This window comes from Mirounga leonina, unplaced genomic scaffold (assembly GCF_011800145.1).
Source record: "Mirounga leonina isolate KUSES-001 unplaced genomic scaffold, KU_Mleo_1.0 Mir_128, whole genome shotgun sequence".
Taxonomy (NCBI): Eukaryota; Metazoa; Chordata; class Mammalia; order Carnivora; family Phocidae; genus Mirounga; species Mirounga leonina.
In genome coordinates, this window is record NW_023270320.1 from 13404030 (window position 1) to 13419685 (window position 15656).

A 15656-nucleotide genomic window follows, 5' to 3' on the forward strand; every position below is an offset into this window, starting at 1 on the left:
TTTTCAGTCTAGAGCTCTTTCACCCCCGTGGTTAACTTTATTCCTAAGTACTTTATGTTGTTTTTGATGCTTTTGAAAATGGGATTTTCTTTTTTCTTTTTCAGATAATTTGTTGTTAGTTTATAGGAAAGTTGCTGATTTTTACATGTTAATTTTGTTTCCTGCAACTTCACTGAATTTGTTGATTAGATCCAGCAGTTTTTTTGGTGGAGTCTTTAGGATTTTCTTTCTATAAAATCATGTCATTTGCAAATAGGGATAGCAGTTCTGATGCTTATTTTTCTTGCTTGATTGTTCTGGTTAGCACTTCCAGTACTGTGTTGAATAGGCTTGGTGAGATTGGGCACCCTTGTCTTGTTCCTGATCTTCAAGGAAAAGCTTTTAACCTTTCACCATTAAATATGATGTTAGCTGAGGGCTTGTCATATATGGCCTTAACTCTGTTGCGGTATGTTCCTTCTGTATCTGATTTGTTGAGTTTTTATCGTTAAGTGGATGTTGAATTTTGATAAATGCATTTTCTGTATCTATAGATATAATGATTTTTTTCTTTCATTTTATTAATGTGATGTATCACACTGATTGATTTGCATATATTAAACCATCCTTGCATCTTAAGGATAAATCTCTCTCTGTCTTTCTCAAATAAATAAATTTGATCATTATGAAAGAGCTTAATGTGTTGCCAAATTTGGTTTGCCAGTATTTTACTGAGAATTTTTGCATCTGTGTTCATCACGGATATTGGCCTATACTTTTTTCTGGTAATGTCCTGTTTTGGCTTTGGTACCATTGTAATGCTTGCCTTGTAAGATGAGTTTGGGAGTGTTCACTCGGAGTTTTTGGGAAGGTTTGAGAAGGATTGGCATTAATTCTTCAAATGTTTGGTAAAATTCATTCTTTGAAGCCAGATATCTGGTCTTGGGCTTTTCTTTGTTGGGGGATTTTTGATTGCTGATTCAGTTTCCTACTAGTAATTGGTCTATTTAGATTTTCCACTTATTCTCGATTCAGACATGGTAGGTTGTATTTTCTAATAAAATTTTCCATTTCGGAGAGCCTGGCTGCCTCAGTCAGTAGAGCACAAAACTCTTGATATTGGGGTCCTGACTTAAGCCCCATGTTGAGCATAGAGCTTACTTAGAAAAACAAAAACAAAAATTTTTTTCCATTTCTTCTAGGTTGTCCAGTTTGGTGTACAGTTGTTCATAGTAGCCTCTTAGGATCCTTTGTTCTTCTGTGATATCAGTTGTAATGTTTCCTTTTTCGTTTATAATTTTGTTGATTTGGAATCTTTTTCTTGGTTAGTCTAGCTAAATGTCAATTTTATCTTTTCAAAGAACCATCTCTTTGGTTAATCTTTTCTGTAGTTTTTCTGTTCTCTATCATTTTTTTTTTAATTTTCACATCTAGCTTTTTAATTTTTTTAAAGATTTTATTTATTTATTTGAGAGAGACAGAGTGAGCATGAGCAGGGGGAGGGGCAGAAGGAGAAGCAGACTCCCCATTGAGCAGGGAGCCCAACATGGGGCTCAATCCCAGGACCCTGAGATCATGGCCTGAGCCGAAGGCAGATGCTTAACCAACTGAGCCACCCAGGTGCCCCAAATAGAAATCATTAAAAAAAAATTTACCAAGACTTATTTTTTTAGCCTAGCATATGGTTTATCCTAGAAAATGTTCCCTGTGTACCTGAGAGGAATATGTAGCTTGCTCTTGTCAGATACAACGTTCTATATTTGGTTGTTAGGTCCATTTTGTCTGTAAGTATTGTTCAGATCTGTTTCCTACTGGTTCTCTGGATGATCCATCCATTGTGGAGAGAGGGGTATTAAAGCCCCCAACTATTAATATATTGCTGTTTATTTTTCCTTTTAGCTCTGTTTGTTTTTGCTTTATATATTTGGGTCCTCTGATATTGGTGCATAAATATTTACAATTGTTTTATCTTCTTGAAAGATTGACCCCTTTATCATTCTATGATGACCTTTGTATCTTTTTACCATTTTTGAGTTTTATTTTGTCTGATACATATATATCTACTTTTTTTTTTGTTTTTGGTATCATTTCGTTAAAGTATCTTTTACCATCCCTTCAATCTTAGTCTGTGTGTGTCTTTAAGGCTAAAGTGAGTGTCTTGTAGGCAGCATTTCATTAGATCTTGTTTTTTAATACAGTCAAGGTGTTCTGTGTATTTCAATTGCAGAATTTAATCCATTTATGCTTAAAGTAATTATTGACAGGTAGAGACTTATTGTTGCTATTTTGTTAAATTTTTTTTAGATCCATTTTTGTAGTTTTGTAGATCCATTGTTCCTTGTTTCAAATTTTGTCTTTTTTTGTGTTTTGATGTCCTTTGGTATCAGTATGCTTTGACTTCTTTATCATGTTCTTCTGTGTAATCACTGTACATTTTTCCCTTGTGGTTACCATGAAGCTTATGTAAAATATCTTAAAATTATAACACCGTATTTTAACCTGATAACAACTTCAATAGGATTTCTAAACTTTACACTTATCTTCCTGCTCACACTTTAGGTTATTGATATTGTTTACATATTTTTAATATTGTGTAACTAATAATAGATTATTGTTATGTTTTTTTTTCTGTGTTTTTAAACTTTTAAACTAGAGTTGTAAGTGAACTATGCACTGCTATTACTATGTTACAGAATCTAATTTTGACTGTATTTACCATTATCAGTGAGTTTTATGCTTTCTGTGTTTTTTCAGTGTTACTTAGCATCTTTTTTACTTCCCTCCTAAGAACTCCCTTTAGCATTTCTTATTAGGCAGGTATAGTGATGTTGAACCACCTCAGCTTTTGTTTGGGAAAGTATTTTTCCTCATTTCTAAAGGCCAGCTTTTCCAAGTATAGAATTTTTGGTTGACAGTCCCCCCCCCCCCAACATTTTGAATATGTCATCCTATTCTTCCCTGGCCTAAAACCTTTCTGATTAGAAATCCTCTGATTAGGGGTGCCTGGGTGGCACAGTGGGTTAAGCGTTTGACTCTTGGTTTTGGCTCAGGTTGTGAGATTGAGATTGAGCTCTCTGCGCTCAGTGTGGAGTTGGCTTGGGATTCTCTCTCCCTCTTCCCCCTGGGATTTCTATTTCTTTGTTGAACTTCTCGTTTTGTTCATTTATTGTTTTTTGACATTGTTGTCTGTGTAATTCGTTAAACTTCTTAAGAGGATTATTTTGAAGTCTTGGACAGTTTGTAGATCTCCATTTCTTTTGGACTGTACATGTTTACTTTAGCAGAGACAGTTCCTCATCAGTCAGCTTAGTTTGGGCTTCTGGATGTGTCTGCTAGTAACATCATTGGGCAGGTAGGTTTTGCTATCAGCTCTATTTTTGATGAAGCCACTGCCCAAGCTCTGAGGTCAGGGAGGCTGGGGGTGTTGGATAGGACTGCTGGCTTGCTTCCCTGCCAAAGTGAGTCTAGAGGATGGACTCTGCAGTTGCCTGGGTTCTCTGGTCAGGCTTTCTAGATGGGCAGGACTGGGTCCTATACTCAGGTGGGGCTACGAATTAGCCTCTCCACCCTGCTTGGGCAGCAGGACAAGGCCCCAGGGCCTGCATGGCTCGGTGTTTGGTACCCAAGTAAGGCATGACTGTACCCTGAATTCCCTGGCTAGTCGGGGCCCATGGTTTTACCTTGTGGACAGGGAGTGTGCTCTGTGTTCTCCGTTCAAGTGCTACGGTAAGCAGGGCTGTTGGGTGGTCCAGGCAGCTCCCTGTATGCTCTGGTGAGATTCCCTGGTGGGCGGGCTGAAAGCTATATTCAGCAGTGGGTGGGGCTATGGATTCGTTTCCCTGCCCAAGCTCAGCAGGAGCTTCAAGGTCAGTAAGACTGTTGTCTTGACTCAAGCCAACGCACATCCCAAGTTCTCTGGCCAAACAGGCCCATTTGCTCTGCAGACTCCTGAGGCCTGCCTCCCAGACTCAGCGTCGTGGGTTGTGCAGCTTTCCACGTATCCTGGCCGGACTTTCTGGTCAGGCAGGGTCAAGAGCTACACTCAGCATTGGGCAGGCTTATGGCTCCCTCCAGGGCTGGAAAATCGCTTCATTTGAGGACCAAGTTCAGGCAGCCCTGCTCCCCACTGAGCCCCCTGGTCAGAGCGCATTACCGACTTCCTTCTGCAGATGAACAGAGCTACTGGTTGGGACTGCTGCTTGGGAGCTGCAGGTAGGAGCTTGGGCTGCCAAGATCTGAGTGCTGGATGTTGCAAGCCCTTCCTCCCTTCTCTGTCACTGTCAAGATTCCCAGTGGTCAAACTCCGCAGATGCCCCTGAAATCCTGGTGCAGCCGGACCCGAGTTGGTGCTCCTAAGAAGTGACCCACAATGTTGGGAAGCTTGCTGGCCACCCTGGCAGTTTTTCCCACCGGAGGAAATAAGGCCAAGGGGAGGGGAGGCACAGACAGTGAGTAGCTGCTCCCTTTATTCTTCTGCTACGGTCTGTCTTGGTCTCCACGGTGCAGGAGGGTGCTTCAGCCTCCCCCTTGTGTTCCAGAATTCTCTCAGTGGCCTTGTCCTTGTATAGTTGTTGTTCTTGTGACGGGGAGCAAAGTCAGGAATGACCTAAGTCACCATTTGGTGATGTCACCTGTCACCGTCCTGTTTCATTGGTTAGGTCTGGAAATGCATTTTGGGCATCTCGAACACTTCATCTTGTTTTGCAACGAGACATACCTGGTGGCCGCCATTAAGGTCAGATACTTTTCTGCTAGGTGTGTTAGTAGTAGTTTCGAGCTAAGCCTGTGCTCCCAGTGTTATAAACTGGCATGTTGATTTCTCTTGTCTCAACTTTCAGAAAGGAGGAAATTGAGATAGAGAAATGCAGTATTTTGCTAAATTGTCACACCTGCAAATTCTGTAGCTTTACCTCATTCACTTGCGATTTTTTGTGTTATGCCTTGATCCCCTCTCCCTGCTACGTGGAAGAGAAATTTCTCCATCTACCCCTTCTGGTGGTCTGGGTGTTGGGGCACCTGGTGACACATGGTGAGAGATGTAGTCTTTGTGGGAAATTGTGAGAGGGCCCCGGTTGTGTCGCATTCAAAAGGACGTCTTTTACTAGTTCTGGGTGTCTGAAAACATAGCCCCTCGAAATTCAAGTTAGAGTGGAAGTCCCGTTCTTGTTGCTGTTCCCCTCTCTGCTGGACCTGCTGGCCACCTAGAAGCAAGTGGGAGTGGGCATGGCTGGCTGATTTCAGAGGTGAAGACAATCTGCGGTGCGTTTTGATCTGTAATTGAGGGACGATCATTCGAGGCTTTTAGGGGAGAGCTAAGAGAAATGTAGCTGTGCCCGGACAAAACGTAATCATGAACATCCAGCCGCTGCCGTCACCCCCTAGCAGTGTGGCGAGATGGCGGTGGGACCTGGGGATGGAGGGGCTCGGCCGCCCGGGAGCAGAGTCCCTGCGAGAAGGCCGTGCGGGGGTACCCACTGCTTCTGGGCTGCGCTCGCGGGGAAGGCACTGCGAACACGCAGTCCTCGATTTGTCTGGGGAGCTGTTTGAGGTCACAAGCAGACAAACCATGTTCTGAATGGGGATTATGGCATTCGGATTTATAAATTCCCCAATTCCCACCAGCTAATGACGATTTTCTGTGGCACAGCGGAGACTCAGGGTCCCCTCTTCCCCGTAGCTGCTGTTTTTATAGGTTTCATTTGCCAGGAAGATTTTGGGTTTTCTGAGGCTTTTTTGGGTTTTCTTAACAAGCCACGGCCAGCATAGTCCCCGTGCGGCAAGGCTGGAGAGGTGTTGTGTGGACAGCAGTGATGGCCCATCATCAGTGCACTGCCGTCCTCGGCTTCACGTAGGACGGGACGTTCCTTCCGGCGTGTGTTTTGTGAGCTTGTCCTGGGCTTGTCTCGGTAGGTGTTCCGTGGGAGGGCCTAGGACTTCTAGGACCCATGTCTACACTGACTGGGCCTTGGATCACGTGACCCTGTGCTGTCCCAGGAGTGTTGTGTCGAATGAGTGCACATTTCTTAAAGTGATCCGTATGCCCTACTTGAGGCTCGAACTCACGACCCCAAGATCATCAGTGTGTTTGAGTGTAGGCGTCTTGAGGACGGTTTCAGATAATGCCTCTCCAGTAACGAGTGTTCTTGTGCCTTCTAAGGATGCTGGAAGTGTGTGGTATCAGGAGAGGGCGCCGGACCTGGGGTTGAAGGTCAAGAGCAACCACGTGCTGCCACTCTTCCAACCGGGTAGGAGTGCCCTTTTTACTCAACATGCGGACACCCCAGTGGTGTGGAACACGGGGAAATCCGAACACACTCCTCACACTAAGCATGCCCTGCCCAGAGCCCTCGGGAGTAGCTAGTGGATTCCTGTCGCCCCGAAACCCGTGTAGAGATACAGAATTCAGGGAAATCAGCCACGCCTCCTCCATTCTCAAGAATGTTCCTTCCGTCACAAAAGTCAGGACCCAAAGATGCCATGGGATCCTGGGCTTTGGGCGAACCTCACAGATGAGGGTGGTGATTGCCAGTTGGTCCAACATCTATGCAAGTGCTGGGTCCGGTGAACCTGGATGATTATCTGCAAGTGTAACTTTCATTTTGCAAGTTTTAGGGTTCTTTTCCAAATTAATTAGTTTTGTCCCAGAGGTGGAAGGCATAGTATTTAATTTCAGGTGTCAGTTGTATAGCTGGTCTTGTGCTCACAAGAGGTACAAGTGAACAAGAGAACAAGAAGGGTCACTTAGTAACCAGATGGCTTAGTGGCCACGTTCCGGGGCTCTGCACACCTGGGACATCATGCACAGAAGCAGAGGGAACGAACAGACCTGCCTTTTTCTTATCCCAGGTTCCCAATTCCAAAAAATAAGACCGTATTCTCACTCGACAGAATGACAGAAAGACCATTTTTCATACGGTCACGAAGCTGGTGTTTCACCGGTCAGTGGGAACCTGCCTGGCGTTCACACTAGACTGGTAAGTACCATCTGGTCTTGTCACCTGCATGGCACCTATGGTCGTCAGCACAGTGGCCCAAGGCAGGCTGGAGAGGAAGGGAATCTCCTTCGGGGCAAGCTGCCTGTCCTGTCCGCTGCCCCAGCCGGGGCAGGTCCCAGATGGGCTGAGGCAAGCTGCAGATTAGTCTTCTACGGTCATACGGACGCTCCCGGACACAGGACCGCGTGACTGGGACCTGCTTCCGGTGGATGGTTCCCTTGCAGAAGGGACGTAAACGGCAGTGCCCGCCAAGGCTAGTTAATGGTTACTGTTGGTTGGTGGTGTTACTCTGATGGAGCACTGTGGATTCTCCCCCCTCCCTTTCGGGGGATGAGGGGTGGGTGATAATCACTATCCTCATGGCTATCAACGCCTGGCTTGTCCCTGAAGTTGGCAGAAAACCATAAATGACCCTTCTTAGATTGCAGATCATCCTGAGCTGCAGCTCTGCAGGCTGATGTGGGTGTGGAGTCCGGCAGGCGCAGTAAAAGGCATCAGAAGGGGGATCCTCCTGCCAGGTCAGTAAGGGCCAGGGGCCTGAGGCGTCCATGTGCCACCAGGGGCCCCAGCTGAGCATTTGTAGAGGTGGCTCCCTGGCTGTCCCATCCCTCTCCTGTTCCTTAGTCCCTCAGTCCTCAGCTTTGTCAGCGCTGAGAACAGAAAGAAACCTGCTGGGCTGCGGGGCGGGGGGTGGGGGGGGGTATGTTCCTGCTTGATCTTGCGGAAAGGAATGTGCCAAGCAATGGTGTGGCAGCTGGAAAAAGCACTTTATTTTTGAAAAATGACAATAGAAAAGTATCTTTACAGTTTATGAAAGTATAGTAGGCAGTGCGGTTTTCCTTAGAAACGAGAGTCCAGAGGTCTCCGCGGGGGCCAGGGGGCGCTGCAGACGGCGGCCGGGTTTGAGCGGAGCAACCCCCGCCCTGCTGGACGTGCCCCTCCCTCAACACTGGTTCTTCTTCTTGTCCCTTTTTGTGATGACCTTTAAAAGCTTCTTGATATCTTTATTTCTAATGGAAAATAATCCACTCCCACCCCAGAACCACCATATAATCACTAAAACACTGGTCTTCAGCATAACGTGAGACTAAGCAAGCTAGGATCTGGTCAGCCCTGTTAGCAGCCGAAAATTCTTAGGTCAGTTTATTTTTACACATGGCTCTTCTACCACAAGGGGGAGAGACTGAGCTGCCGGGCTCCGGGGAGGGGTCCGCTTCCACCACGCGACTTGGGTTTTGAAGCAAGCTGAGCAGCGTCCGCTGCAATCCCCCATGGGCCAGGGGGATGCCCCAGCGCAGTCCTCCCACTCGGGAGACAGGAGCTGCCTGCAGCAGCCAGCTCCCGTGGGAGGTGGGCCTCGTGGGTCTCAAGAGTCAGGGTGAGCCGGGAGCAGGAGAAACCCCAGGGAAGGGCAGAACCCACCCGGGCACAGTGTGCTTGGGCCCCTCGGCAGCTGCACCCTGCTCAGGAACGCGGGCCCATGCAAGGCTGCTTTGCCTAGCTGTCAGCGTGCCCCCGCCGTAGCAGCTCCTGGGGGCTTCGGACTGTCCCGCGGGAGCGTCCCACTAGAATGGGGGGGGGCATGCACCTAGTAGGGCTGCAGCTCGCCGTTCTGTTCCTGCCTTGCCCTGCACTCAGGCCAGGCAGGTGGACGGCTATACATTCACGATACGATTCTGGAAATTCTGTAATATTTAAAAACATGCCTCAAACATGCAGCTTGGAGGAAAAAAATATCTATTTTTAATTACAAGCATTCAAAAGTCCAGCACAAAAATTGTGATCCAACCCAGTGTAAGATCATCCATTCTCTCATACTTAAAATGTTTGGTATAAAAATACTCACTCTCTTGGTTTTATTGTTGACATCTTTTATGTTTCGTTTGAAAATATCTCCAAACTGTACAGAAATGTCAGACCATGCGTTCACAAACACCACACTATTTCTTAAAATTATACAGTGTAAAAGAGTAAAACATTTTTATTATATTTGTTTCTTCGAGAAAAACAGATGTGTGATAGGGGCTGTGGCAAAGTCTTGAAGGGACCAAAACTGGGCAAGGTGTTTTCAAGCCTGAAACAGAAAGAACACGGGTGAGGGGAGCGCTCACCTTCCCGCAGGCTGCGGGGGGGCTTCCCGTGCCCAGAACACGACCCCCCACCAGAGTAGCGCCGTTCTCCCGAGACACGGGGGCAGGACATACTTCTCTCTCACCAGAAAAAGACCTCCTTCCCCTGCACTTGCCTGTGCTTTGCTTTGTGGCAAAAAAGCAAGCAAGCCTTCGAATCACCCCCGAGACTTTGCCAGCTGCAGAGTCCCGGCGTGGCCCCACGGTTTCCTTCACTTGTGTAAAGCCTCAACTATTGCTCTGTCCCTGTCCTCTTGCCATCTTCCCAACACGTCCGACTCAAATCTCGGGTGGTAGGAAAGGTCTAGGCAGAAGTAACTCCACAGACACTAGAATTTTGTGCAGGGACCTGCTTATTTGGGTGTGGGAAGAAGCTATAAAGAAAACAGCCTTATCACTAACACCCCATCGAACCATCCTAAGTTAGACTTCTTTGGGAGGATGGGTCTTTGGCAGTGACTCCCACGAACACTCGCAAACAGCACGAACTGGACGATTTGGGTAAATCCGATCTATGCCAGGCCCTCACTGAGCTGGGGCACCCACGCTGTGACCCAGCGTATCTTGGCACAGCCCGTTTGCAGGTGACGGCAGAAATAAAGGGCAAGTCAGAAGACCCAACCTCATGACCACATAGCTACGGTTCAGGGAACGTTCTCCCCGGGAGAGACTGGGGCGCCGCTTTCGAGGGCAGGGATCTGGACAGGCAGAGCCTCCCCTGTCATCTTCCAGTAACACTCAGCCTCTCTCGAGCTTGTTGCCACTATCTGGCTAGTTTACGCTTTTCACGGAGAGGCCCAGCTAGAGGGGCCTGGGGCTGGAGACGCTCCCAGAGCAAGCTCCGGGAGGCCTGCAGTGCCCACCCCCCCCCCCGCCTCCCCCTCCCCCACCCGCGGCCTTTCTCAGCAGAGCTCTCTGACAGGCCAGGAATGCAGGAGGAGAGACCCGCCTTCTGGAAATCCCACTTTCTGTTCTGCCTCCCCCTGGAGCCCAGCACGGGAGGGGCGTCGCCGGCCACACCCCGTCTTGGGCACATGTCACAGGACCCGCGCTGCTCCGTGAGCAGGGCCAGGGGGAGGGCCCGCTCTCGAAAGCATCTTGTTGCCGCCCCCCGACTTGTACCCAGCGGGGACACTGGGTGCGTGTGGCCTGGAGCAGCCCTGGTGGGTGGCAGGGGCCTCGGCGCCAGGCAGTACCTGGGCCTGCAGCAGCTGGCCTTCCCAATGAGCCGGGCCCTGACGGGCCCCCGACCGCCGAGGAGCCTCCCCCGCAGACTGGGAAGAGGCAGCGGCCGCAGAGAGGGAACCCTGCTTAGACGGAGCGGATACGAGACGCTGGGGCGACAGTCCCACGTCATCCCAACCTTGACCGGGGCCAGCAGCCCAAGCTGAGGGCTGGTTCCAGGAAGCGGTTTCTGAGGAACGGCAGTCCCTCTACGGCTGCTGCTACTTTGGGACAATTCACAGGGGACGGCGCTCGGCCGCCCTCGGACTCTGGGAGCCTTAAGGGGCCCGCGCTGCCGAGGCCGCCCCCCGACAGCAGCCCCAGCTCCGCGTGCGGACGCCGCCTCGCGCCAGAGGCTGAAAGCACAGCTGCCGCCCGGCAGGCCAAGGACACCCGTGGTCGCCCCCAGCCCTGCGCAGGCGCCTGGCCGGGGGGCCTTCTCCTCTGGAGAGCTCAGCGACCGTCTGTGGGCAAGAACACGTTGCTACTCCGGCCCTTTCTGGTTCCACAGCCAGTTCCCGGACAACTGTCCCCATTCCTGTCAGCTTTGCCCTGGACACTTCTGCCATGACCGCACAGGCACCGCGTCTAAACCCGGACTCCCCACCTCACCTTCCTCACGAGGCTCCCGCCCCCGCCCCGCTCCGCCTGTGTCTCCGACCCTCCACCCAGCCCCGCGCTCTCGGCTGACTGTCACTTCCCGACACCACCGTCGCCATCCTGGGCTCGCCTCCCCTGCTACGCGTATCTGATCGGACCCTTCATTTTGCCGCGGGCAGCCAGGTGACAAAGATTCCGAAAACAGCTCCCCCTGCCTCGCCCAGACCCAAACCCCTAACACATCGCCCCAGGCCCTCAAAAGCCTGGTCATAATCCACTCTGGGCAAGAACCCGCGGCACAGAGCTTCCTCCTGGTCTTACAAACTGTTCGCGCTCAGAGCTCCGTGTGAGCGCTCCCCCAGCCCTCGGGCAGCCCCCCGCCCCCCAGCAGGGCCTGCTCGCCGGCTCTCTAACTAGAGTCCTCACTGTCCAGGCCATTTGTTTCGCTTCCTCACGGATTAGCTCGGATTCTCTTCCTCCCTAAGACTACGTCCTCCTCCCTCCACCCCAGTCACTTGCACGTAGAACTTCACACCCCCATATGCAGGCCACTAAAGGAAATGGGAACGACGGAGGACAGTTAATGGCACGTGGCACTGAGACCTGGCTCCTGAGTCTGGCTAACAACCCCGGCTGAGCACCCGGAGCCTGTGTCTGCGGCTGCTCTGGCCCTGATGGGGGCCTCCCCGAGCGGCCCGTGGGGGGGGGGGGGCCTCCAGCTGCCCCTGGGCTCTCAGCAGCCCACCCTGGCCTCCCAGGACTCTGCCCCCTTCTTCTTCCTGGACTCTTGAGCAGGAAGCAGGGTGCACGGGGCTGGCTCATTCCAGCCGATGAGGAAGGCTCTGGAGGGAAAAGAGAAGGGGGGGGTGAGAGCTGATAGTTTCCCGAGCTTTTCCCCAACTGTGCTGCGGAGATGTAATTCTCACATGGGAAAAGAATGCGTCCCCATTGCCATAGATGTTCCCAGACTGAACAGAAGGTCAGAATGTGGCTATTTCAGTCCCTGTAAACAAGGAAGGGGTTTAGCTAAGAACGGAGTTCAAACCTTGGAATGTATTAACAAGGACATTTTAAACAGAATACAGAGACATCCGGGAACACGGAGCACCGTGGCGGGATGGGGGTGGGGTGGGAGAGGGTCAGGCTCTGTTTGCTGAGCGGCTTCTGCTCACAGCCTTTCCCGAAGGGCGGTCACCGGAGAGACAGGGCAGGAAAAGAGATGGAACAAAGCTCGCCGGAGGCAGGTCGCAACTGTCCCGTATAAGACCATGGAGAATGTCTGCTGCTGTCTGAAAGAATATTCTACAATTCCTAAACACTTCATGTCCGTTGTCCTTGATCAAAAAGATCAGCCTGTGGCCCTCCGGACCGGGCACAGCTGCTGCTGGGTTTGGGGCCAAGGTGCTTGCTGGCTGCCACGCCAGACAAGACGGGGCCTGCTCTCCCCGGACTCAGCCCTGAGCTCTTTCTCCCAGCAGTAAAAAAAATTTGGTTTCCCCCATCTACTACATACACTTGGCCTACTGACTAATGATTTCTTTCCCAAGAGTTTCTCTAAATGTATTCATTTTTACCGAAAGTCAGATAAGGAATATTCCCCTCTACTCAACTCCCAATAGACATAGAACATAGTTTTCATTTTATAGCTGTAAAAACCAAATACCGGTATGAATTTGTAATAAAAAGCCTAGGTGACATTTTAAAAGGTTCACAGGCTAGTCTCCAGGAGAACAGTCTCCTGTAGTTGGAAACGGCCCCCCCCATTCTAAACACACATCCCCATCTGCGCCCACACGCGCGCACCCCTCCGCCCCAGGAACTCATGCCGCACGCCCAGCAGGCCACCTCCAGACCTGCTCTCGTAACCCACGGCTGGCCCTGGAACTGGTGAGCCCCACGCTGAACATGGCTAGTGCCAAGGCACCCTCCAGCTCGTCTGGTCCGTGCTGGCCGGCCGCCCCGAGTCCCAGCGCTACCCCCACCCTTTCTCTGCTCCTTCCATTGTCTAAATGAAGTCACCGCGTGCGTGCCCCGGCCGCTGTGCTTCCTGACTGGGCTCATCTGCATTTGCCTGGAATTACGGATGTTTGGGTTCGTTTACTGCATTAAAAAAAAAAAAAAATCGTTATTCTAACCTGCTTCCAAAAAATTACATGGGTAGATTTTAATTGGTTTAAAGTGTGCCAGAGTGTGTGTGTGTGGGGGGGGAACCAACAAAATCTTGTCCTTTAAGCAGGTTTTACCGGGGGCCCCTGGGAGGCTCAGTCAGTTAAGCCTCGGACTCTTGATTTTGGCTCAGGTCATGATCTCAGGGTTGTGAGATCGAGCCCCGGGCTGGACTCTGTGCTCAGCATGGAGTCTGCTTGAGATTCTCTCTCCCTCTGCCCCTCCCCCCGACTCACACTCGTGCTTGCTCGCTCGCTCTCTCAAATAAAAGAAAATCTCAAAAAAAAAAAAAAAAGTTTTACCGGGTGATAATATTGGTAAGAATAGAGTGGGCACTGTTATTAAGAACCATGACAACAAAAGAACCACCCAATAAATTAGAAGGCTAAGGAATTGGTGGGATTAAACATTAGCTGCCCTACACGATGTGGAAAACGCTTCCCTGTTAAGTCTGGTCAGTGGGAGGAAAGACCCCAAGTGCAGGCCCCTGGGGCACACACGACGTGCCTGCCTCTGGATGGGCTCTACTCTGAGAGCACGAAATTACCTAAGTCCCAAGAATGCGGTAATGACCTCCTTGGCTAGATCTGCCTGGTTCTCTGTCCTTAGCAGGAATCTTGCCCTCTTTCTGACTCATCTTTTCTTCATTGGCCCCTTGTAGGGATGAAATTTGCCACCTTATTTGGGCCGAGACATAACCGCTGTGGGCCTGCCCTTGGTACTCCTGTTGTTCTAGGCCAAGTTTCCAGAGAGCCTGGTAGCCCCTCTGTGTGGCAGCCAGCGGCCGGTCACCTGCGGGAACGCTACATTACTGTTTTAGACTACGCTTACTACTAGAAGCTGAGGGACCGCTCGAAGAGATGAACAATCACCAAAATCACCGGCCGGCAGGAAGCCCAGAGTCTGGAGGAGTCCAGTGAGAGCCCTGCCTCATTTGCCTGTGCCCAAGGACAGCCACTCTTCTTTCCAAAGAGGCTCATGCACACGTCTCAGGGTCACCGAGAGGGCTGCACCGTATTCAGTACAAGTGGATGAAGTCAGGAGGAATATACATACTATCTCTAAAAGATGCTCACCAAAATGGTGAATTTCCAGAAAAGGCGTAAGGGTTTAAAAGGGGAAAGTGTCATTTATCTGTAAATTCCCGATGGCAGAATGGCTCGTTCCATGGCTGCGGCCTGAGCACGTGCAGGTGGCCTCACCGTGTGCGCGGAGGGTCTGCAGACCCCCCCCCCCACTGCCCTCCCAGACGCCCTTCCCTAAGCACGCCGTGGCTGGAAGAGATCATGAAGAGCAAACCCCTGGCCCCAGTGCTCTATGCCATTGCGTCTCAACCTGGAGCACCCACCAGGATCACCTGGGGGAGGTGCTAACACCTAGGCTGCTGGGCCCATCCCCGGGGCTGCTGGGGTGACGGTCCCGACCACACTGGTCTCCATCACCGCGCCCCGCCCGGGACACGCTGCCTCCCCAGAGGGCCTGTCCGGCCCCCGACTGCGGGACTCACCAGCATGCTCCAGTCTGGTAGAACGGCTTGAGCACAGCACCCACCAGTGAAGGTTGCATTAATACCCACAAGACAGATTGCAGCCACCATCACACACCTGGAACCTGGGATGGAGAAAGAAATCGCCCATTAACGGTGTGCGGTCATTTCCAACCCCAGCGCTGGTCTGCCCGTGGGTTCCCTGGGTGCCGAAGGTCAGCCTGTTCTGCGAGCAAAGAACGGAGAGTCAGTGGCAAAGGGCCAAGGCCGCCCCGGTGGAGCTGAGGACAAGCGCCCGGTGAGAATGACCACACCAGCGGCACGGCAGCTCCCCCTGGGGACCACGGGCGTCGGGCCTGGTCAGAGGGAAAGCGCCCCGGCGGTGGAGTGTGGCTGCCGGGGCTCCCTGGCACCAAGGCCGGGGGGAAGGGACTCTGGGCCCAAGCGTGCTGTGGGCGACGCGGTCCTCACACGCTCACCCGAGCAGGCGCGCGTCCGTCGTGGGGGGCGGGCCAGGGCGAAGCTGCGGCAACAGCAGGCCGCCCGGCCCAGGAGGCAAGGCAGCCGCGCCGAGTTCCGAGGGCCGGACCCCCAGGCCTGTTCCAGAGCCCTGTCGAGGGGAGGTGCAGGACCTGAAGCCCCCCAGGGGAGGAAGCCCCCCAAACCTATCCAGCTCCAGGAGCTGCCTCAGACCACAGTAACAACGTTGGTCAGCCCCAGGCCACAAAAGCAATTCTCCAGGAGGATCCTGTGCTGTCACGTGCATCAGTGAGCTCAACTTTGCTCCAAGCACCTTCTGGAAAACAAAAACTAAAAGGAAACATTTGTGACTACATCCTGTTCCCAGGGGTCTGAGAATTTTGAAATATGAAGGTGCCGAGACCCAGAAGATCATAAATTTTTAATATTCTTCCGCAGGCATGACTGCCTCTGAGCCAGCTGGTTTTCATGAGAATTCCTGGAGCCAAGGAAGGACGCCGGCCTCCCGGCGCGTGGATGCCAATGGCCCTCTTCCCTGCTAACATCTCTTGCGTGTCCAGCCCTCCTGCCTGCAGACTGACAGGCGACTTGGGCACA

At 51.4% G+C, this 15656-nt stretch overlaps 1 protein-coding gene across 13 annotated transcripts in view; it reads right to left on the bottom strand.

Annotated features, from left to right (window-relative positions):
* Positions 1-7957: 7957 nt before the first annotated feature.
* Positions 7958-15656, bottom strand: part of RBPMS (RNA binding protein, mRNA processing factor) — a 173904-nt gene continuing 166205 nt past the window's right edge. For 2 of the 13 annotated variants that reach the window (XM_035004102.1, XM_035004090.1), the window contains 2 exons: positions 14698-14704; positions 7958-9048 (listed from right to left, as the gene is read on the bottom strand). In XM_035004102.1, the coding sequence (XP_034859993.1) occupies positions 8915-9048; positions 14698-14704 (141 nt within the window). In that variant the 3' untranslated portion in view covers positions 7958-8914. The other 11 variants (XR_004679073.1, XR_004679072.1, XM_035004093.1 and 8 more) reach the window with 9 other exon arrangements.